General features: G+C 34.9%; 2 protein-coding genes across 2 annotated transcripts in view; one reads left to right on the top strand and one right to left on the bottom strand.

The window, feature by feature from the left end:
• Nucleotides 1–23,134, bottom strand: part of CENPP (centromere protein P) — a 142,017-nt gene that overhangs the window by 102,495 nt on the left and 16,388 nt on the right. The window lies entirely within an intron of this gene.
• Nucleotides 9,464–21,843, top strand: OGN (osteoglycin). The gene is made up of 7 exons (XM_074151811.1): nt 9,464–9,650; nt 10,279–10,531; nt 14,920–15,004; nt 16,923–17,081; nt 17,711–17,913; nt 18,486–18,581; nt 19,080–21,843. Exons 2-7 carry the CDS (start codon nt 10,364–10,366, stop codon nt 19,248–19,250), a joined length of 882 nt encoding a protein of 293 aa, XP_074007912.1. The 5' UTR covers nt 9,464–9,650; nt 10,279–10,363; the 3' UTR covers nt 19,251–21,843.

Here is a 23,134-nt window from a genome sequence, read left to right as displayed (position 1 = left end):
ACACTATTCAAATATAGTGTGAGCATTATATCTTTTATCACAAACTTTCTGCTTTTTAAAAACATTTATGAAGCAAAGCTTAGCTTTAAAGTAGAATTAAAGATACTGACTTTGTAGCAACTAGTTATATACACTTCTTAAAGTTTAATTTAAAAGACTAACAGTTATTGAAAACTTTAGAGCTAAGAACATTAAATTCATTCAGACGGGATATGAGAATTGTATTACTAGTAGAACCATCATAACTCACTTTTCATTCAATTAATGTTATCGTATCTGTTGCAAATATAATTCTATTCTTTAAAAAAGCTTTTAGGGTGGTCAGGGAACTAAAGTCTTGCTAGTCTTATGTCCGTATTAGAGAAATGAGAAGCGAAAATAAAGTACAGAATAAATGGATACTTAGATAAGTACAATTTGCTCCAGTAAGACTGGGCATGGCTTCTGTGAAAGCCACGAGGTTTTCACCTTGCAAATGTCTTGGAGTTCTCTGAAGCAGTCACAAAGGATGTAGAAAAGGGAGATCCTGGGTTTTTAAGGAAATTAAGATGCCACAGATTAAGAGGTGACAGCACAGAGAAAATCAAATAAAATATAAGAAACAGCACAAGAATAAATGATCAGTTCTAGCTGTGGAGGGAGCCCATTGGTGGAAGCTTTGTAAAGGGTCTGTGCTGGAATTTATTAAATTAAATATACTTGCAAAAGAGACAAATCAGGCTGAGAAGTGAGATGACAACAAAGATTGCTAAGCGCCAATGAAGAATGACTGCAAAGGGACCTCAGGATGCTAAAACAGCCAATGAAATTCAACATTGTTAAATGAAAAGTGATATCCACGGAAATCATTATATTAGCTTCACATAAAAACTAGCAAAGTGTGACCTCACCACCACCACTCAGTAGCAAGACTTAGAGCAATAACAAGCGGTTCAATGAAAACACTTGGTTAGTATCCAGTAGCAGTAAAAAGGAAACTCAAATGTAGAGAGTAACTAGAAAGAAATAGAAAACAAGAGACATCATGATGCCGCTATAAATCCAGGGCTCACCCAGACATTAAACACATTGATTTCCAAGCCCTTCAGGTAGCTATATTCTCTACATATGGCATAACGAGAAAAGGATCAGAGGAAGGTAATAAGGTTGCCAAAGGTAAAGAGTGGGTTCTATACAAACAACCTTGAGTAGGCTAGAACTCAGCAGTTCCGTAAAGAGATGGCTAACGGGAGATATAGGAAATACACACAAAATTCTGAGTTGCATAGACTCCACGGGTCCAGGGATCAACTGCTCCAGTAAAAGAGCAAGGAGCCTTCAAATGATGCTAGTACGTACCAGGTACAAACTAGACAAACAAAAGTTTGTAAGCAATGAGTAGTCAGCCCATTAAACCACATGCAGCAGTAATTCTATATGTGGTTTCAAGGGAAGACTAAGTTATTGTATTTCTTGGAAGAGATCCATTATAGGTTATTAAGCAAACAAAGCACAGTAGATACAAAAGTGCTGAGCTGCAAATTGTAGCTGGAGAATGGAAGAGACAGGATGAGACAAGAATCATATACGCTTGTCCTATTCTCAGTCTTCCCAAAGCATCTGATTATGGCCACTGTTGGAGATGGGATATTGCACACTAACCTTTATTTTGATTTCCACACCCGCTTCTATGTTCTCCGGGTCCTGGGTGATGGTAACACACTGGCATTGCTCTTCACTACTAGTAAATGCTTATTGCCTTGATGTAGTTGAATTTTAAACTTTTTTTTTTTTTTTTTTTTTTTAAGCACTACCAGCTATGGTTATATGCCAAGGCATATTCTAGCTCATTACATTTGGGAATGGCAAGTCTACAATGCTCCGTGTTGCGGTGTTCTGTATCAGACAGACACCCACACTGATTCAGGTACACAAAGCAGCCCAGCCATCTAAGTGTGGGGTCTGTACAAACCAAATTATACCACTACATAACCACATAGACACAACATATTTGCTTCATGTTTGCTCTGGTATTTATTTTCAGAATATTATATAGTCTTTTTAAGTTTATGAATAGATTTGTAAACCAAGAACTAAACATGTATTAAAATATTACTTATTTTATCAGTAACAGCAAAACCTAATGTATCAAACAGCTTAATTGGTTTATTTACAGCAGAGTCAGTAAATACAGAAACAAAGGCTGATCTGGTTTACACCACTGTGTCTGAATTAGCAATTAAGGTGAAGTATTAGGGTAGATCAATAGAGCAAAATACTTGTGATGAGGCCATGAGATCCACTTCAGACAAGCCCTAGCCACTAGTTAAAATCCATTAGCAGCTGCAGCACATCAAGTGCACCCCTGAATACATACACTTGGTTTGTTACATCCAAAAAGAATAGTCTACATACTTCAAAGAGCACTGTGATGTGAATCAAGGTGCAGTAAATTGGGGTTATCAAGAGATTTGCCTCAAAAATGCTCTCCTGATCCTAATTAAAATACTGACAGAAACATAACCAGAAACACAGCAACTGAGGAAAATGGAAAACCAGTTCTACTTTCAGCTTTGGACAGGCTATTCTGAAAAAACACATTTTCCAAGTCTTATCTACAGATAAACAAGGATGGAACCTTCTTGAACTCTAAGCTAATTATTATTAAACATTACCCAGAGCGTATAATAATTAGGAAGGTTGGATTAGACCACTGTAGAACATTTTTGATACCCACATAAAACTATAAGGGAAGAGCCTTACAGATTTCTGGAAAATAGTCAGTTATGACTAAACTTTAATCCACAAAATTAAAGCTCTCAAAACTATAACCAAAATGACAGATTATTTTTTTGCCACAAAATCTATACTGTAAGAGGTTACTGTAAAAAAATCAAAATAAAGAGAAATAACAGTAGTTTAATCCAACTGTCTACATTTCTTCCTTTAATCTGTCTACATTTCTTCCTTTAGCCTCAAACCAGTGGGAATATATTTTACCTTTTTCATTTTTTGTTGTCGTTGGTATTTAATACTTATAAAGCTTACTTTGTGAGATATTTACTTCAGTATTCTGATAATAAAAGTTACATAGATTAGGAAAGAAACTCCTTCATAGAAAACAGATGGTTTACATTTCAAGTTTTCTGACTTCTTTTAACGTATTCACATTCCACTGTACAATATGAATCAATTTCCTTCTTTGTTTCCTAACTTGATCATTGCAAGCAATAAACATAGGAATTTCCTATCTAAAAAACACTAAAGGAGAACATAGATTTTTCTTTTCAGCAAAGAAGTTATACACCACAAAGAGCTTTCACAATCATTTTCCAATACTACCGCAAGAGTATGAACTTTTCAGCTATAAACCCAACTGTGTATACGCTATCGGAAGTTATAGAACTCCACAACTATAAACAATTATCATATAATGTTTTAAACTATTTTGTCCAAAATTTACATTTCTAACAACTTAATTAATTTAAAAGGAAAATAATTAATACCTTAATTTTTAATTCATTGCATCAATTCATCACCTACAGAGAAAAAAAAAAAAAAAAATCAACCTTCCCCTATGATAAAGCACAACACAAGTAAAAAATAGATAAATATGAAGAGTAGCCATAACTACAGAGAGCAAAGTAGATGCTATGAATAACATAAGGAACAGATAACAGGAACATAAAAGGCAAATGATTCTTGGAGCCCTGACTCTAGTGTCCCTGTAGACATAGTAATGACTCTCAAGAAATGATGATATCATTATAAAGAAGTAATGTCGATTCAGGAAGGAATTCTAAGCAATCTAGTTTATTGAGGCAGGTTGGCTTTTGATCCATAACTGATGATATACAGGCAAAATTCAAGAGAGCATATGTTCAACGGAAGGGTTGGGGTAAATAGCAAACAGTACTATTACTCCAGTTACCATTTGTATTTGTTAACTGTAGCTTGATTTCTGTTTACTATTGTGCGTCGGTTTAAAAATGTGCTTTATTCATTTATAACACAGTAACAGATACAAGAAGTCTGTTTCTTTTCCAGAAATGCAAGGAATAAGTGTAATGTCTTCAGCTTTAAAAAATTTTGATTATAAATCAGAAACATATGGAAGGATGTTCATACAATCAGTAGGTCATTTTGCAGCTGTGTCTATTTTGCAGCTGGTGGCCCTAACAGTGACCTAAACTTAATCTAATTCACCAAGACTTGGAAATAGTTGCAACTTTTCATAAAAATACCGGAGGTGTTTATGCATAACTATTTCTTATCTGGTGCTTTTTTGGTCATTCTGAACCTTTATGAATGTTTTATGTTCTCTATGTGAGATACGACGACCGTTTATTTTGCATTTAATACTACCTCTGAACCCTCCTCCATCCCTCAAGGATGCTGAATTGGAATACATTTTGCTTAATATTACACAACAACGCTTCTACAGTACCACCTTCAATCCAATTTCTGTGCATTGCTCAACAAACCAGGAGACTGCTTCCTCCCTTTTGGGTACTCTGGCTTTCTGTCCCCAGAGTCAATGCAGCCCCAGCGTAAGCACAGACATTAATCTGCCTTAAAACTATTTTTACACCCCTGTATCAGGATCTCAACAAAAAGCAGAGGGAGATGCGGGAGTCACAGAGAAGTTCTGTATCACACATACATGTAGCAGTCAAAACATGCAGCTGTACCGTCAAAGAGGCAAAAATAATTTTAGAAGGTAAAAGTAATCAGGCCACACAAACAGTCAAGCAGAAAAGGCCTGTATTTTAGAAAAAGAAAATGATGCAGAGAACAATCAGGATACTTAAGGTATTTATTTTAGGTTAAAAAGGAAGAAAATATAAAGACAAACACTGAGTTCAGTTTTAGCATCACTTCATGCCTTTGTTCTCTAACAGTAAATCTATGTTTCACTGCTTGCAGATTATTTTGTACATGTTATCAGGCTGGTTCAATAACTACCTTTTACTCTATAAAACCTTTTCTATTAGAATTATTCCAATTCAGAGCAGCTGGTCAACATTGCAAAGTGTTTAATCACACTTCATACAAAAGATATGCTAAGGAATACTGAACATGTTACCTTCCACATGGAGCAAAAAAATTACATACATAAGAAAGTTCCACATTGTGTCTAAGTCTATAAATGTCCAGAAGCCTTTAAAAGCTTTCCTAATTTGTCCCCATCTCATTCTGCCACAGACATATTTCTGCCCAAGAGAAGACACCGATTTTTGAACATTGTGTATAATTGATTCCCAATCTTCATCAGGCATGAGGAAGCTAAGCAATAATCTATACTTCTTTCTTCCAAGAACACTTAAAAACAATAAAACCCAGAAACTACAGAATTTGCCAATATTGTCCCTTTAGAGACTACAATACAAGATAAAAGCCAAGGTCTTTAAGCAGCTGCAAAAATACACTTTCTTTGCCTAAATATAGAATAAACCTGAATATTTAAAAAATTTAAGAATCGCAGCTTTGGTTTATTTCATAAAGAATATCTTGATAGCAATCTTACTGCATTCTCCCTAATGTCATAGCCCTATTAACCCAAGCACCCCAAAGACAAACACACACACACCCTCTTTTTTTTTTTTTTCCCCTCTCCTTTTTTTTTTCTTTTCCCTCTTCTTCCTAGTGTTCTGCCTCCCACCACACAACCAGAACTCTTTATATAGGCAGTGCCAGTCCCTGCTTCCAAATAATATCTACAGGCACCCTGGAGAAGTAATTTCTAACCAACAGCTTTAAAGAGAGGAAGGTTACCCCCCTCTTGTAATCTGGCTTTTTCCAGATCAATTAGTTCTTCAGCACCTTGCAGGGGTTTACCAGGAATGAGACCTAAGTGCCTCACACTGAGAATTATGAGCAACCAGCCCTCAGCTCCAGTGTAAAACACTTTACAACATTTCAAAGCAGCATTAAAAGTAAAGAAAAGTTCCTTCCTATCATTTTTGTATTAAGCTACTAAGCATTAAGTAAAAAAGTGCTTAACACCAACATGGTAAAAAGGTAATTAACATGCTGGCACCTATGAGAACTGCTCATGAGAGCCTTTGCAGTATGCACCTGCATGATTAGTTTTTAAGGAAAACTTTGGTTTCTTTTGTGATCGGCCTTTTGAAATGTTTGTAGAAAAGTGAGAACAGAAATTAATTAGTCACACTAAAGCTCTGAACAGGGAAGAATATACGAGGCCACTTCAAGTGCAAGATAAATAGACTGAGCTGAACATCAGCCAGTTCAAATAAGTCACAGAATCTGCTCATCTGCCTGCAAAACAAAATCTTTCCTCAAATCCTCTAGGATGTTTTCAGCTTGATTTTTTGCTTTACCTGCTCTTGACATATAAACACTAATAAGTACTACATTCCTTCCCAAATGCTGAAGATTTAATCAACAATACATATAGTTTGGATGGTTGCCTTAACTTTTGTCTTGATCTCCCATACCTTTTCTACCTCTGCCATCAATACCCATCCAACTTCGCTCTTTTCCTCTCCTAAAAGCCTTGTATTCTTCACTGTCTACCTGAATAGAAGGCAACATTGGGAACAAATTTTACACCTTCTGTATACACAACCCTTTTCTGCCTGAAGTTAAGTTTTTCTGAAAGCAGAATCCAGAGAGCAAGTGTCCCTTGTTAGACTGACTTGGATTCTCTGTATTAGAAGTAAAAGAAGTGTTATACGTCATTTACACCTTCAACTACACTTCATAGCCTTACAAAATTGTAGGGAAATTACTACTGTTCAAATTTAAACCAGGATTCCATTTCAACACAATTAGTTAAATAGCCATTTAAAATGCCTAACATTTCAGGTGAAAGCATCTTGTGGGGAAAGTCAGTCAGTGAAAGTGAGGTATCATAGGTTAAATAAAAAGGCACACCTGAGAAATCACAAAGCAGACCATAAACACATCATCAAGGCCCTCTTCAAAAACTGGAGCTCAGTTAGTTAACAGCAGAGTTTGTTTAGGTTTTCAGAAAATACATCACTTTCTAAGTACGCAGATCCTTGTAACTAGAGTCCAAGAAACAGGGACCCATATATTAGACTTCCAAGCACCAACAATGCCTAGAAGGCGCACTCTTCTTCCTAGGGTGAACGCTTCCTGTTACCTTCCCTACTGCCAACGCATGTGAACCACACTTCGCGTTTCAGATGATTTGGAGACTGTGGTTGTTCCAAGCCATTTTGAACAAGAACAAAGCAGCACTGTTGCCAAAAGAAGAAACACTATCCTTCCTTGTTTGCAGCTACTTGTGCCATCCCCTTCCTTGAGCTGATATGAGCATCTGTTAGACGTTAGATTAAAAGTTTGTATTTTAAATTATTTGTTACTACTTTTTTTCTTCCTGGCACAAGGGATGACAAGCAGATGAAATACACGACAGGACTACTATATTTTGCACTGACAGTTTAAAGTGAAAGTAAAACTATACTGTAAGGTAAACCTTGATGACATCATGCCAAAGTAATCATTTAACATATCACTCTTCAAATGTATTCGTAAGTAAATGTTCATGAGTTTCTTGTAAGTGCTTGGATAACAACAGTGAGTACACACATTACACAATGTTTTTGTGGTAAGCATACCACTGAAATCTTGTGACCCAGATGAACACAGGCTTTTGACAATGTTTTCTGCAGAAGCTGTTACTAAAGTCTGCTAACAATAAAAGTTTCTTCTCTTGCAGATCAAAGCAAGTAAAAGCTTTCTTGCATGAAGACTTCCTAAATTTTCAAGGCCACATTTATCCAGTAATTTTCCCTCATTTTTAAAAATTGTCATATATAAGGAAAAAAAATAAGCTATTCCCAAGATATTCCATGTACATAGCTGTGAAATCTAGGATTTCAGTACTTACGAAATAAATTCTCATGAGAATATACCAAATAATTTAATATTTTATATCATGCTTTCAGCTTTGATACTTAATACTCTTCCCTTAGAACATTTATGCTTTGATTACATTCAAGCATTGGAAAAACTTAGATGCCCCAGAGCCAGAAGAAATCTTAACGTGGATATTGGCAGGGGGGGTGGCAGCTGGAAAGAGGTAAGTAGAAAGCAGAGCTGCTCTCATTGCTTCTGAAACATGCACGAAACCATAAGGGATGGTAAAATGGTATTGACACTGCAATTTTTTGTCCTTTCCTCAGCAAAACCCACCCTATCACACACAGTACTTCCAACTGAAAGTTCCTACGTATTGTAACAGAAAACTCCTTAACAACCAAGCCACTTCAAAACTTTTGTTGTTCATATTGTTCCAGCAGGACAGCAACCAATGTGATTCAAAGTCCAATTTCCATTATTATTGAGCCTCTTCCCTTTACCTTTCAGTTATATACTTAGAGCAAAATCATTATACTAGAGCAAGACAACTCCAAACTACAATATTGTGTAATTTGCATATAAGCTAAACAAAAACCATTTTTATAAAAGCCTAATGAGTTCAGAAAGTGGTAACTGATTATAAATTGGAAAAAAGTTTAGAGAGCAAATGGCTGTAGCCACTCTACAATTTGCAGATTTACTACAGACATCTGGTTTCTAACCAAGGCAGCACTTACAAGAAAATTTAACCAAATAGGTCCACTGTTTATCCCCAACGTTACTCTAGCTGACAGTGCTATCTAAAAAAAAAAAGTAGTAATGAAAATGAAAGAGAAATGTAAATCTGAATATATTCCCAATAGATTTTATTGCTACATACTTTTTAAAGACTCAAAAAAGCTACTTTGTAAACTTTAAAGTTGGTCATCTGGCTCCCATTTGTACTGACTGCCAAAAATACATAATAAGGAAAAGGATGAGGGAAGAAGAAATACATTAGAAATCCAGAGAAGTTCTGCTTGCAGTTCAGATGAAAACTCTACACCTGGACAGTGTTTAGTAAGTTATTTGTAGAACTGATATAGAACTTTACTCAAAATAAGTATTTACTGTAAAACTGTTTTTCAATAAATTGCCTAACGAGTCACTCAGTGAAGCATTTCGACATGAATTACTTGTCTGAAAGTCTCAACACACACACACAATTCTAAAAAGTTTCCAGAACTCCCCAGACTGAAAAGTTTCCATTTCATACTTAGGTGAAACTTTTCTAAACATATACAACTTGTAATGAAACATTTTATTACTCATAAAATGTGACTAATATGGTATACGTATGTTTTGGCTCTACCTCTGTCTCAGTCAGAAGGCAGCTGCTTTGTCTCTTAGCTAAACCATTAAACAAAATGGATAACACATGCCTTGTTATAGACCTCTAGTTTGCACAATTAATACTTGATTTACAGAAAAAGCCTTAGCAATTACAAAGAATAAATCACCAAAGCAGAAGGCTACAATTTTAACAACTAATATCAGAAGTAGGATGAGCCAGACAGACTTAACGTTTACAAACGTTATTCAAAGTACAACCCCCCTGCTCCAGGATATTACCTCTCACCCTAGGGAAAGAGTGCTGGCAAAGCATTTCTTACCCCATGGAAAGCACTTTTAAGACTGTCAAACTTTGAAAGAGTATTCATTTCAACATTTTGAGTGCATTTCATAACTTTACTCTTTTATTAATCCACTTCAGCTTAACATACAGATAAGGATACCTGGTTTTATGACAATCACAGAACTCTGAATCTGATTAAAAGGTAGGTGGACTTCATTCCTAAAAGTATATTAACATAAAGCTTAAATAAAACACTCAATTACAGTAAACAGGAAAAAAAGCTGTGTAAAGATTTATTTTAAAAATTACTGCATGTGTATTTTAAATGTTTTAAAGATTATGTTTGTAGCCTCCTCCCCCTGCTCAGAAAAGCGTACAACCTGCAAAAATTCTGGGGATGTTACCCTCTCTTGTTTACTTTCAAATGTAAAGACAAATAGAAATTATTGTTATAGAGCATTTAGGTTTGAAAAACACTATAGCGATGACCAAGGAAAATGCATTTGAACCTCTCGTTTTAATTAGTTCAGCTACATACATGCCAAATGTTTCATAAAATGCTTTACAAGATCCTCTTGCTATTAACAAAAATAACACACTGGGAAACAAGCAAATGCAATTAAGATAATACTTTCCTTCCTAGTTGGAAAAGGTTTCTTATTATTTCCCAGTTCCTTTTCATGTTAAGACCAGTTTTTATAATGCTAGAGTCTAATTAAAGGATATCAAGAGTTAAAAGTTGTTCCATGTTCCTTATGCGTTAGAAACCCCTGCCAACTAGTCCTCTAGGCTTTAAATATTGTTTTGACGGATTGCATTTTCATTCCCAGTCACAAAGAAAGTATTCTTCATAGTCAACACAGGAGCAGATCTTCACCAGCTCAGTGAAAGCCAGAGACATTGTTCCGTGCAAGAATGAAGACTTTGCAGACTACCTTTTTTTTGTTTGCATTTGTACCTTTGGTAAATTCAGCACCACCTAAACGGCAAGAATCACTCCAGTTTTATGACTATCATACAGATGCTACCTTGGGAAGCCTGATCCAACAAGATTATGAAATGCAATCCAAGGATATAAGAAAGGTATTTTATTTCTATTACCAGTTTAATATTTGTAACTGCTAAGCATTATATGAATAAGGTTTACAGGCATGTATGCAAGTCTTACTGAAAAGTCTTATAATAATAGCAAAAGATACAATGGTTTCAGACATGGGGAAAGCCACAAATTAAAACCAAAAAAATACTACCCTTGCTACAGTTTGAGAAAGCTTTCACAAATAAGACTAAAGCATCATTTTTAACTCTGCTGTAGTTAAGTGCCTGCTGTTGTAAGAGCTTCAAGGATGGGATATACTAGCTCAGTAGTCTGAGTAACATTGTATTAAAACAGTAAATTTGTTTAAAAACAAGGAGGGTGATTTTATTTAGGTTTTTTTTATATATATATGTATATCTAAGTAATACTTGAAACAGTACTTTTTATTGGACATAATCTGCCAGCATAAACCACAGTTTCTCTTTTGACTTACCAAACTAACAAGTTTTTTGCCTTGACTTTTCAGGGGTGGGTTGTTTGAGTTTTTTGCAACTCATCAGTTTAGCAGTCCGGAACTACTATGGAATGTCCAGTCCTGTGATAGTCACCTATATTATTAATGCTTTGAGAGTCTTAAAGGTAGCAATAGAGATGATACCTCATGGCACTCACCAGCACCCCCAAACGGTCAATTCTGAACTTTTTTTTGCTGTGTGCTCCATATACACACTGGTTAAATTAAACACAGGCAGAAGAGACAAAACCAGAGGAAAGTTAAATGAAGTGCAACAGCCTCAGCTGACAGGGACAGTTAAAAACCTCATACCTCTGTTCAGGCTGCCTCTGACCCGACCTAAACGACACACATTGAGAGAATGAGATACAACACTGATCAGGGAGAAAAACTAACACTGGTTGCCCCAAGACTAGTTGCCAAGGAAAATACCACATATCCAAACAAAGCGGTAACAACCAAGTACTAACAAATTCAAGGAAGTTTTCATTAATATTAACTGCACTTGTTACAATAACTTAGTTTGATAAAAAAGAAAAAAAGACTACAGCAAAACAGAGTAAAAAATTTGCAGCATATACATAGAAAAATCACATCTGTATAACTTTTTAAAATTTTGCCAATTCTACTTAAATTATAGCTTTCTGTTGTTAGACATAAACCAGCAGCTACATATTTATATTAAAAAACATCTAAGGTATTTTTAAATCTGTCATCTGCCACAGTGATGAAGTAACATGTTTTATAAACCTATGAAAAAGAGACCATTTAAATGACTCTTAACTAATAGGTGGCTATCCACTCACAACCGAGTATATTTTTTAAAAGATACTAAAAATGTTAATTTTAACTAGTTAGGAACAGCATCAGATGACATTCATTACTAAAATTGTTCTAATAAGAATATGCTCCTGTTTCGGTAAAAAGAACAATAAAGAGTGTACCTACAAGGAAATGGTGCCAACAGATGTGCCACAGACCAATCAAAGTCCATACTGGCAGTGCTATGAAACTAGATAGAGGTCTTCTGAAGGCCAACAGTTCTGCTTAGGATAATTCTAGGAATGCAGTCGGTCATTATTTCCATCAGGTCAGTTCTCCAATGACATGTTTTCATTGCAAAATAATAAATTAGTTCCTTATGTGCAACAAATGCATCTATAAAAGATCCAGCGTTCTCAGTTAAAATCATGGGATGATTTAAATCTCCTATTCATTTATTGCACATATTCTAGTTCCCAGAATATTTCAAGTGTTAACTGTAACTGAAATACATGCCAACAATTTCCTCAAACATGCCCAGTCAGAAATCCATCTTGTATGACAAATTTAACTCCTTACCGTGTGCTTGAGCATACAGTTAGAAAAAAGTTTTTTTAGTGAAAACATCAGAAAAAAAAAATCTATTTCTGCTAGCAATCAACAGAATGAACTTTAGTCTGCTACTAAGGAAAAGGTCAGCCAAGCAAAATTTATTACAAATATTATTATTTGAAACCACAGCCGCCCCAGTCTTGAATAAAAATACTGGAGGTTTAAAAACATGGAATCTTAATTTCTACAACAGAACAGAACCGTCCAATTAGACACCGTCTCATATCTGGCCTAATTCATTCCACTGAATATAAACTACCAGCTTTATAGACCTTTGTGTGTTATAAAGATGAATCAATTACTTTGCATAAGTTTTAAGATAGTTAAAGTATTACATGTAAAATGTTAATGTGGCTTTGTAAGGGTAATTCATGTCTCTGGAGTAAAGTGTAGGAGGCAGGTGGAATTTAAGTATGTAAGTAGGCCAATATTCCTTCAGTGCATTCCCTACATATGTAAGTAATGAACTTTCTGTGGTTATAATCCAAACAGTCTTCTGCACCGGTATTCCACAGATAAGAATTTTTCTAGCTAACCAGGAAATAATTCCATTATATTGCTTATTTATACTACTATTTTTTGGAGGGTGGTATGGGAATCTGTTGTTTAATTTTGTGTATTTAACAATATTCTGCAAATAATCAGTTTTATTTTTTGTTGACATGTCCTGCTTGCAGAAATGAGTTGTACACTGTTCTGCGTACACTGTTCTGCAAGGAACTCACATGCATATTCTTTCATGGATTCCACCTCAAGTAATATACCAGACTAGAAATCTACACCTGGTACAGATATGCTATGTCAGCAAACATGTTTTTCATACAAGCATATTAAAAACGCCTCCTATGAGCCAAAGATGCTACAATAGAAGCGCAGTTGTTCTATTTTAAGTCCATCTATATAGAAGTCTCTACTGGCATGGATACCTCCAACAAGGGCCATGTCTTCACATGCCTAATCAACATATTTATGCAATATAAACCTTTTTTGCAGAAACCTTCTGTAAGATTTGCTTAGTCCAACTATTCAGCTCACGCCCCCCAGCCTCTCTACAGCAAATACTGCAAAAGCTCTTACCCTACACAGAAGTTTCATGCTACAACTGCTGAACTGTTGCCAGCATTCTAACTTGGGTATAAAAGTCTTACTAGAACAAACCAGCCTGCCCTAAACAGTACACAAAACCAAGAAGCAAAAAAGAACCACAGCCTGGATAGACAGCTGCAGGGAAGAGCCAAGGGATGGATGATTCACAGGCTAAAAAAGGGTCAAAACGAGAGAGGCTGGCCAAGATATTTGTATCTCAGGCTTTATGTCAAGCTGGAGGGTTTTGTTTTGCAGGATACAAAAAATCCCACAGTAAAATATATGTAAGCAACCAAATACTAAAAAACAAATTTGGTATCAAAACTAACTTGACAGATAGTGTTACTTTCACATTGCTCTAGTAGAAGAGCTATCTCTCTGCTACATGCCTGAATGGGGGGCAGGGGGAGAAAGGAAGGGGAAGAATTTAAGAAAAAAAAAATAAATTTGTTCACTTGTGAGCACTCAGAGTGTGTAAGAAGTTCTCTTCAACAGGGGACCGCACTCCTGCCAGGGCCTGATCCTTAAGCATGTTTAAAGAAAAACATCTTCCGCACCCGATAATGTACTTTTCCCCATGTGTTTTCAATAGCAACACAGACTGAAAAGCATATTGTCTTACTCTGTCCTACAACTATTCCCCATCAAAAGAGACAAAGAATGATGCTAGCCAAGCACAATTGCCACAGTCAACCAAAAAATCCCCTTAATACATGCAAACCAGAGTATAATCCACTGTATGTATATTATAGTTCTAGAAATAGTATGTAATGCTCAAATTCTTATGGTATTCAACGAAAACCTAACTACCATTTCCTGCATCACAAAAGGCCCTTTCTGTTAGCAGCCCAGGTCTTAAAACAGACTTAAGCGCAGTTAATGGAAAATAATTGCTAAATTTCAGCCAATACTTGAAAGGAACACGTTTATCAACTGAGTTGCCCTGCAACTGAAAAGATGCAGTAACTAGCCCAACAGGGAATTCTGAATAACTTTAAATGCAAGGAAATGTTATTTTACTAAGATTATTTGGGTAAAACAAAAAAAAATACAATCACAAGAATCCTATCAAATTTTGCATGATGTGAAAAATCTTCTATCTTCAGAACTCCAGGTTTTTGTAGATACCCATCACTTATATATTCCTTACGTACTATGTAGTCTATATTTTCTATTTTTATTTTTTGTTTACTGTTTTTCCTAAAGAACTTTACTTTTCTAAAGAACACTAGCAGCACCACCTTCCCTTTTTGCCTTTCAGAGCAAATAGCTCATGTACAAGATGGATAATAGATTCTCTCATACTCTGGATGACTAATGTGATTTTAAAAATTGGAAATTAAATGTCATAAGGAAGTATGTAATAGGAAGCTAACTTTTAAACATTTCAGATCCTTGTAATACTCTGGTTTTTTGTTCGGTTTGTTTTTTTAAAATAATATTTGCTCTCATACAAAGGATGGAACAAATGTTTCTCTTGACACTTCCCTAAGACTGCAAGGGGATGACAGTGAACGCAATGTACCACCAACAAAGGATACAAGTAAGTTGATTGACATGAATACTGTAACCTTTAAGCTCTCCAAAAGAACATATTTTAACATAAAAATTTAATATACAAAAGATGACAAGGGATATAGAATTAATATTTTAATTTGTGAATATCTTTCGTATCTCCTGTGGAAAGTCCTGATGGAGCAGGCTGAAAAAATTTAAAGGATCTCAGGTAAACTCCAAATACACAAACCACAGCTTATAAAAATCTCTACAGACTTACCGAGTCATACTTGCTGTGGAGACGGATCCAAGTCAAATAAATTAGGTAAGACAACCAAGAAAAACAAAATGCACACCTCAGTAAGTTCCACAGTTTAACCAAGTAATGATGAAAACATGACAAAAAGATTTCTTCCAAGAGCTGGCTCTTCCCACAGTTTAAGTCTGATGATCAGGGAGGTCAATGGTTAAAATATATCACAAACATTCTTCGCTGGCCTAAGTTTCCTACCGGCCCTGAAGTATATACTCCAGACTTCTCCTAATGAGCCACAACGATTTCTAAACTTGAAAGGAACAAAGTTTTTGCCTATGTTTCAATGCTCTGCCAAACAGAGCATTGAAAAAACGAGAGTCATATTTCATGTGTATCTGTGCTCTGAACTTCCAAAAATAACTAATGATTCAGCAAGACCACCAGAGTGTCAATCTCCACCAAAGTTTTGATCAAGCTTACTTATTGCCAAATAGCATCTGTCAACACGCCCTCATCAAAAGCTGAGCAAATCTGTAAGAACACCAGAGCTTCTAGTCACAGACAAGCATAAAACTGCTGCCTTTCAAACAGTGACAACATTGTTTCACAATCATTTTTCATTTCCTACACTCTAGCACATGACAAACAAGACACTAAATCAAAAAAGGCAAATGGGGCAGAACTCTAAAGTACACCACATGGCAATATTCACAAAGCTAAAGCTCAAAATCTCAATTCCACTCCATGCAGTACCTCTGTAAGAAAAAGATAATTACTTTATTGTACATACTGGGTTGGCTTGCCAGTATTGACTGGCTACTCCTGTAACTCTTCACTGGTTGCGGAAGATCCTATTTTACTATATAGTGAAAACAAATTACTTCGCAGTACGATGCTACTCTCTACTACATACAGACCAATTTGGAAGCTAACCAAAAATCTCACAATATAGAAAACACAGTAGGTCAGATAGCAGTGGTGACAAAATTGGATTGAACACCATATTCATTAAATGTGTTTTAATATTGCTGTCACACAGGACTCATGCAAAGCACAAATGACTAATTACTAATGTCTATGAGGAACAGGACAAGCTATAATGGGCTTAAACTGCACTAAAAAAAAGATACAGAGTTTCTCTCACTACTTAAAATAACAGCTATCAAAAAAACCTCAGTAAAAACATGGAACAAATTGCCTAAAGTACTTATATAATCATCATTGCCGGATTTTAATTAGACAAAATAGTAAGTAGGAGTAACACAGAGTATACATGACCCTGCCAAAAATGCTCCAATGCAACGTGTTCACTGCCGGATATTTCTCCTGCATGGATTTCTCTTTTCAAAATAATGGCTCTGAAGATGACATTCAACATGGCCACAGAGCTGCAGATGTCATATTCACAATACCCTAAGCCAACTAAAGAATGAAACTGAATTAAGACCGATTTATAGCATTTCAAGACATGCTCAGATAAGAACAGAGAATATACACATGGAAATTACACACAAGAAAAAGACTACAAAATTCAAAAAAGATTCAGAATGTTACATCTTTTCAGAACTCGATGTCAACAGAATTAAAAAAAAAAATCTAACAATGGGAAATCTTAAAAGATACTAGAGAAAAAAATTCTATTTTGACTATTCAAGCTTAAGTTGGTTGAATAATTTTTAACTGTCTACTCAAAATGATTTGCTTTCAGATTTACCTACTTGCCTGCTCTGTGTGTGTTTAAGCGGATCGGTGTACTGCGAGGAAATAGACATCGAAGCTGTACCCCCACTGCCAAAGGAAACAGCATATCTTTATGCACGATTTAACAAAATAAAAAGGATAGCAGTCTCAGATTTTGCTGACATTAGTAAGTAATGTTCAAATTTTAATTTCTGTTTACCTGATAGTATATTTGAAGTTGTTGTCCATTAAAAGTATGCCAAGATTATCAAAACAAGATATAATTTATACTTCGCTGAATTGTATTATGTCTATTACTTATTTAACTCAATGCTTCTATTAGAACAAGAACTGTGAAGGCAAGATGGAAACCCATTTTGGCCCAGGTATCCTTCTTAATATTCCCACACCATCAGATAAAGAGCAGTTTGCTAAAAATAAAATATAACTCTGCATCCCGTCCAGTCTTAAATGACCATGTATTATTTTTCCTTTAAATAAGAGGTCTCTCTCCCAGCTATCCCATTCTACAACATGACAAATTCTATGAATAACTAAAATCATGACCTCTCTAAGAAAAAAAAAAAAAAAAACCACAACAGGATCCAGAGTATTTTCCTAATTTTTTTTTTAAATTTAAGACTATGAAGAAATCCAAATGTGGATTTTATTCATATTTTAATAGTATTTACATTTGTAGATCACAACTAGGATGGTGCAGCCAACAGTGTAACATTTAACATATACAACCATACACATTTACATGCCATGTAGTTATAAATTCAATATTTAGACTGTCATTTCTTTTGTATAAAGCTACCTTGAGAAGAATTGATTTTAGTGGAAATAGGATAGAAGAAATAGAAGATGGAGCCTTTTCAAAGCTTCTGTTATTGGAAGAACTTTCTCTTGCTGAAAATCGACTTATAAAACTTCCTGTTCTACCTCCCAAACTAACAACATTTAACGCAAATCAAAATAGAATCAAGAGCAGAGGAATCAAAGCAAATGCTTTCAAGGTAAGCAAGGACAATAGTTTAAGTAACCAAAGTAAATAAAATTAGTAACCAGACTATCCAGTATACCACCAAACGATTTTTTTTTTGTATTTTTGTAATCTAAGAAACAAACTAGAACGAAGAAACTTTCCAGGTTTTGTTTTGCTTTTAAGGCACTTTGGAATAATAGTCCTTAGTGCACTCTCTCTCATCAGTCATATAAAAATTTTTCTATGAAATATCTTCCCTACTTCCTTTCTCTCTTACATGCAAAGAAAAACTCGACTCAAAATTGACGGCTCAAATACAGTTCTGAGGACCACATAAATACTAATAAACAAGCATATAGCTTTACGGTCATCGCAAGTTTTATAACCAATAAGCTGACACTGAAATTTCCAAAACATAGAAGGCCTGTTCTATGAGTTTCTTGATTCATTCTTCACAGCCAAAGAATGTTACATGTTGGATCACTTTACAGGCTTCCTATGTGATCAGAAAAAAACCAACAACTGATGTCTTGTAACAGACACAAGTTGTTTAACCTCACGTAAGTGATATCAGCATTAAAAATCTCTCTCTCTTTCTATTAGAAGCTGACAAATTTGGCCTACCTCTACTTAGGACATAACGCACTGGAATCTGTTCCCCTTAACTTACCGGAAAGTCTGCGTATTCTTCACCTTCAGGTATTTTTGAAGTAGTTCTTTAAAATTCTATTACAAAAGGCCTCATTCGTTACATACTTCATACCAAACCCACTGTCTTTTAACAGTTCACACTGCAGTTGTGCTACAGTTGTCTAATGCTCCTCCAAATGAAACAATTCACCTCTAATCTGTATGGCCATAACCATTCAGTGTTAGAAGTTGTTTGTTAGCTAATTACTGTGCAAGAATTTCTCATTAGTTTCTGTATATCACAGATAGGAAATGGTAAAAATAAGCAATAAACTTTTATCAACAATGCATTTCAAACATCAATAACAACCTCAAACCTCACTTCATTGATTGGTTTGAAGAGACTCGATTCCTATGTATCTACATTATACACAAATCAATCCCAATGACAATAAAATGGGAGGGTAAGAAGAATAATATTAAAGTTTGAAATTTCTTCAATATATATAGGTAAATGTATATATGTGTGTGTTTGTTTATTTACTAAACAATTGTTTTGTTTTGCAGTACAACAACATTACTACAATCACCGATGACACATTCTGCAAATCTAACAACACCCGTTACATCCGCACAAGTATGGATGAGATAAGGATGGAAGGCAATCCAATACTCTTGGCAAAGCACGTCAATGCTTTTTCCTGCTTGAGAACGCTGCCTGTAGGAACATACTACTAGCCACTACTCATGCAATTATACATGCCAAAACTTAACCATGGTAACAAAAGATCATTCTTTCTCCTCTGTTTACACATTTATATCCTCTCCTTCACTAATGCCATTTTCCCTGCATACCCAGAACATTTTACTATGTTGTAATGTGGTTCTCCTCCAAAATAACTATTTCAAAACAGCCACTTCATTTAGTAGTTAGTGTCACCCTCACTTCCAGAATCTTTTCTGTTAACGGAAGTGTAAAAATACTTATACGCACACACATATCTTCTCAAGTTTTATTTCACCACCACATATTCTTTACCCGTAGGTAAAAATCACAGAAGCAACTGCTTTTTCACATTCTTTACCAGTACTCAGAACAAGAACTACATTTTACTTTCAGATAAATGCAAAATATTCTTAGAGCAAGCTACAGAGGAAAAAATACATCTTGATTCCAATCTCACTTTTTAAATCTGAAATGAAACTTTTTCAGTTGACCTTCAAAAGCATATAGGATGAAGTTGCATATAAAAGAAAGTTATGTTTAGAAACGGAACTTCTCAAAGCTTAATTTCATTAAAGCTTCCTTAAAAACTTGGCTTGAGGAAAACAAGAATAATTCCTATTTAGGCTTAGTGTACCAAGCAACATAGCAAGTGGAACTTTTCAAAGATGTGTTAAATCTCCTTCTACTATTTTGCTTTCAAAACAATCTTAAGAGTGTGTGCATATATATTATACATGTATTTTATTTTTACACAAGGCATTTTTAATTGAAATATATAAATTTTGCTCAGCTCTACTCACAAGAGTCATTTTTGCAACACAAGCTTCCCATTTTAATACAATGGTCAAAGTACAGCATAGCATGACTCCAAGTATCTTTGTTATTAACTGATGATGTAAACCAAGCCTTGTTCCACTTTTTTTTTTGACAAGGATATGTGACAATATAATTAATAGCAAATCTAAATTAATGTTTTTGCCTGTAAATAAGTAAGATTCCAGCTAGATGTCAGTGCAGAGAAACAAGATTACCATTGTATAACAATGCTTTTGCTCATTAGGGGAAAAATCAAATCAGATCTTTAAATTAAAAAGTTGATTCCATCATTAATTTAAAAATAGTGTTAACTCCAAGCATCATTTCACTCAACTACTTTAAACCACGCGGTGTATTAAAAATACAAATCAACACGTACAGGACTCAACAGTCAGTTCACCTAAAACTAGACATAATTGATACAAGACACAATGATTTGAATTACACAACTATACATTTCTGACATTTTTAGTTTTCCCCCTCAAATACCCACCACAGGTGTAAACTCTTCAGATAAACGTACTTCGTACTAATTTTGAAGCTAGTATAGATTCCTAATTTGTAGAAATAGTTAAGCATCAAATGCATGATGATGTAGTGATACATCTAGCATACTGATTTTACAGGATATTTTGTATTAGTTTTGTTTATCTTATTTAGCTAAGCCTTGATTTGTTAGTGCTTGTGCTATGGGGAATTAAGTGCACACTTAATTCTGACCATACTGATGCTCTGCCACTAAGATTGTTGAGATTTAAGTAATTTTCAGTCATTTCTTAAGTAACTACACCAAGTATCAACTCTGGGCTCATCTTTCTGGAAAGAGGACGCAATTATGAAATTCAGGACAAAAATATTTTTGCCCTGAACCCATTACCAAAGAAAGACACAGCAATCCCCAAAATTTTCCATTTTATGTTATTTGGTATAACAAGAAAGAAATTCCATTGTCTTAATACAATTGAGAACAAAACCAAGTCCAACAGTGAGAATACTCGCTTTTCATTTTCCCATGTAAGTCATAAAACTTCGACGTTTCCAGATTTTTAGCAAAAGGTAAAAAATAGAGAACAAACCCAAAGCATGTAAAAATACATTCCAACTTCAAGCCAAATTTATACTAGGGGGAAAAAAAAAAAAAAAAAAAAAAAAAAAATCAAAGCCATCAGTTCTCTCATCCCTCTTGATAAATGCCTAAATGGAGAAAATAGCTAGATGCCTAAGTGTAATAATGTTACAGCAGCAGTGGCCACTGATCTTATTCTCATCACAAATCATCATTACTAAAATAAAGCTCTTTCCAGCATTGATAGGATCAGTAAATATCACCAAAACTCTTCCTATGAAAACAATTATATGTGTATACACAAATACAAGCACATTTATATAAACACATGTAAACATTCTAAGACCTAACCATTATCACCATTATCATCATTATTACTTTTACATGAAAATGTTGTACATATTTTTGAAAAAGTAGTAAATATCAATAGTAATACTAATTAACGCTCTTAGTATTTTGTGAGCAAACCCAAGTAGGCAACTGGTACCTTCTGAATGCCTCGTGCAGCAGTAAGTTATCTGATATGTTTTAATTTGCTTTCCCCATTCATAGCAAGTTAACTCATCAAAACATTAGATAAGAAGGGCTTCAGTATGCAGGATTTTTTGCCTTGTATTTGTGTGCCCAGTACTAATATCAAGCTGAATGTACACCATTCTATTTTTTCCTGTCACTCATTCCTGTTCTGTATTCCAATAAAACTTGAATATTTTTTTTTCTTGTTTATCAATATCAGCTTCAACCTGCTCTTCCAGCAATGCCAACACGCTTCAGTTGTTCAGCATCATAACAGATTCTTATCTGTGTCCAGATAAGAAAAGTATTTGCAGATGTAAATCCATTTTGCAGACATAATATTTATTGTAGCAATACAGTAAGACCTGCCATACAAAAGACTTGTGGGACACTTCACTTACCCCTTCAAAACCTATTTAAAGCACTACCTTGTAGATTTTTTCAGTAGAATAGAGGAACAGTAACAGAGTAGTAACGATACACTCAATTCTTGACTGCATGTGCGCTTGTAAAGCCTGAAAGTTGTAGACTAACCTGTTTCAGCAGAAAACCACAACTGCTAGAGCGCAATGTCAGGGAGTATATAATGCAGAACACAACATGCTTACAACTGAACATTGTTCCACTCACATCAACCTAAATCTACCCCTCCTTTCTAGGAAAGCCTGCTTACAGTCAAGTCAATGTATATTTTAAATTGCTTTTTTGCTTAATCTGAGTTAGCCATCCCCTCATTACTCTTGTTAACAGGGAAGACACTCACTACAAAACAGCTATTTGTGACAGACAGCTTTCTAGAAATACAGTGCTGTCCAACGTCGCTTGAAACTCGCAATTGTCATTTATCTCAAATGTTCATTATTATTTGACATATTCAATCACTTCCACATTATTTCTTTCTTCTCAAGCACCAAAACTAACAGAAAAGAAAAAACAATCTACTTTTCCTGTTTTTACACCACACTGTGAGAAAACTATTAGAAGCACTGTCTATTTCTACTTAACAACCTGGGTAAATACCAAGTTATCAAAACAATAGAAAAACTATAAACCCAAACCCTCAACCCAAATAGTCTTCTCTCCAATACTGTGCACAGTTGCCTGCCTATATACTTGAAGTCTACCAAGCAGGTAGGGAAAAAAAAACAAACAAAACCCAGACTATTTTTTTTTAATGTTGGCCATGTGTGAATATTAACAAGGTAAGACTCTTGAGTTGGTTTTATGCATATGGCAAAAGCATACTTCTAGTCGCTTTCACACAAGTTACTACAGAATATTAAATTACAAATAAACATTGCACCTAGCAATCTGGTTATTTGAATTGTCAGCTTTGGTCTTCATTAATTCTCTTACCTCAGGAAGACTTCTATTTCTAAATGAAATCATTAGCAATGCCAGCAGAAATACGGCCTAAAAAACTCTTCATAAGCACAAAGTCAATCATATTTGATAAATATTCTCCCCAACAAAGAATATTCGTAATATTGACAAACT

The sequence above is a fragment of the Numenius arquata genome, chromosome 8 (assembly GCF_964106895.1).
Source record: "Numenius arquata chromosome 8, bNumArq3.hap1.1, whole genome shotgun sequence".
NCBI lineage: Eukaryota > Metazoa > Chordata > Aves > Charadriiformes > Scolopacidae > Numenius > Numenius arquata.
This window is presented reverse-complemented; position numbering and strand designations above follow the sequence as displayed.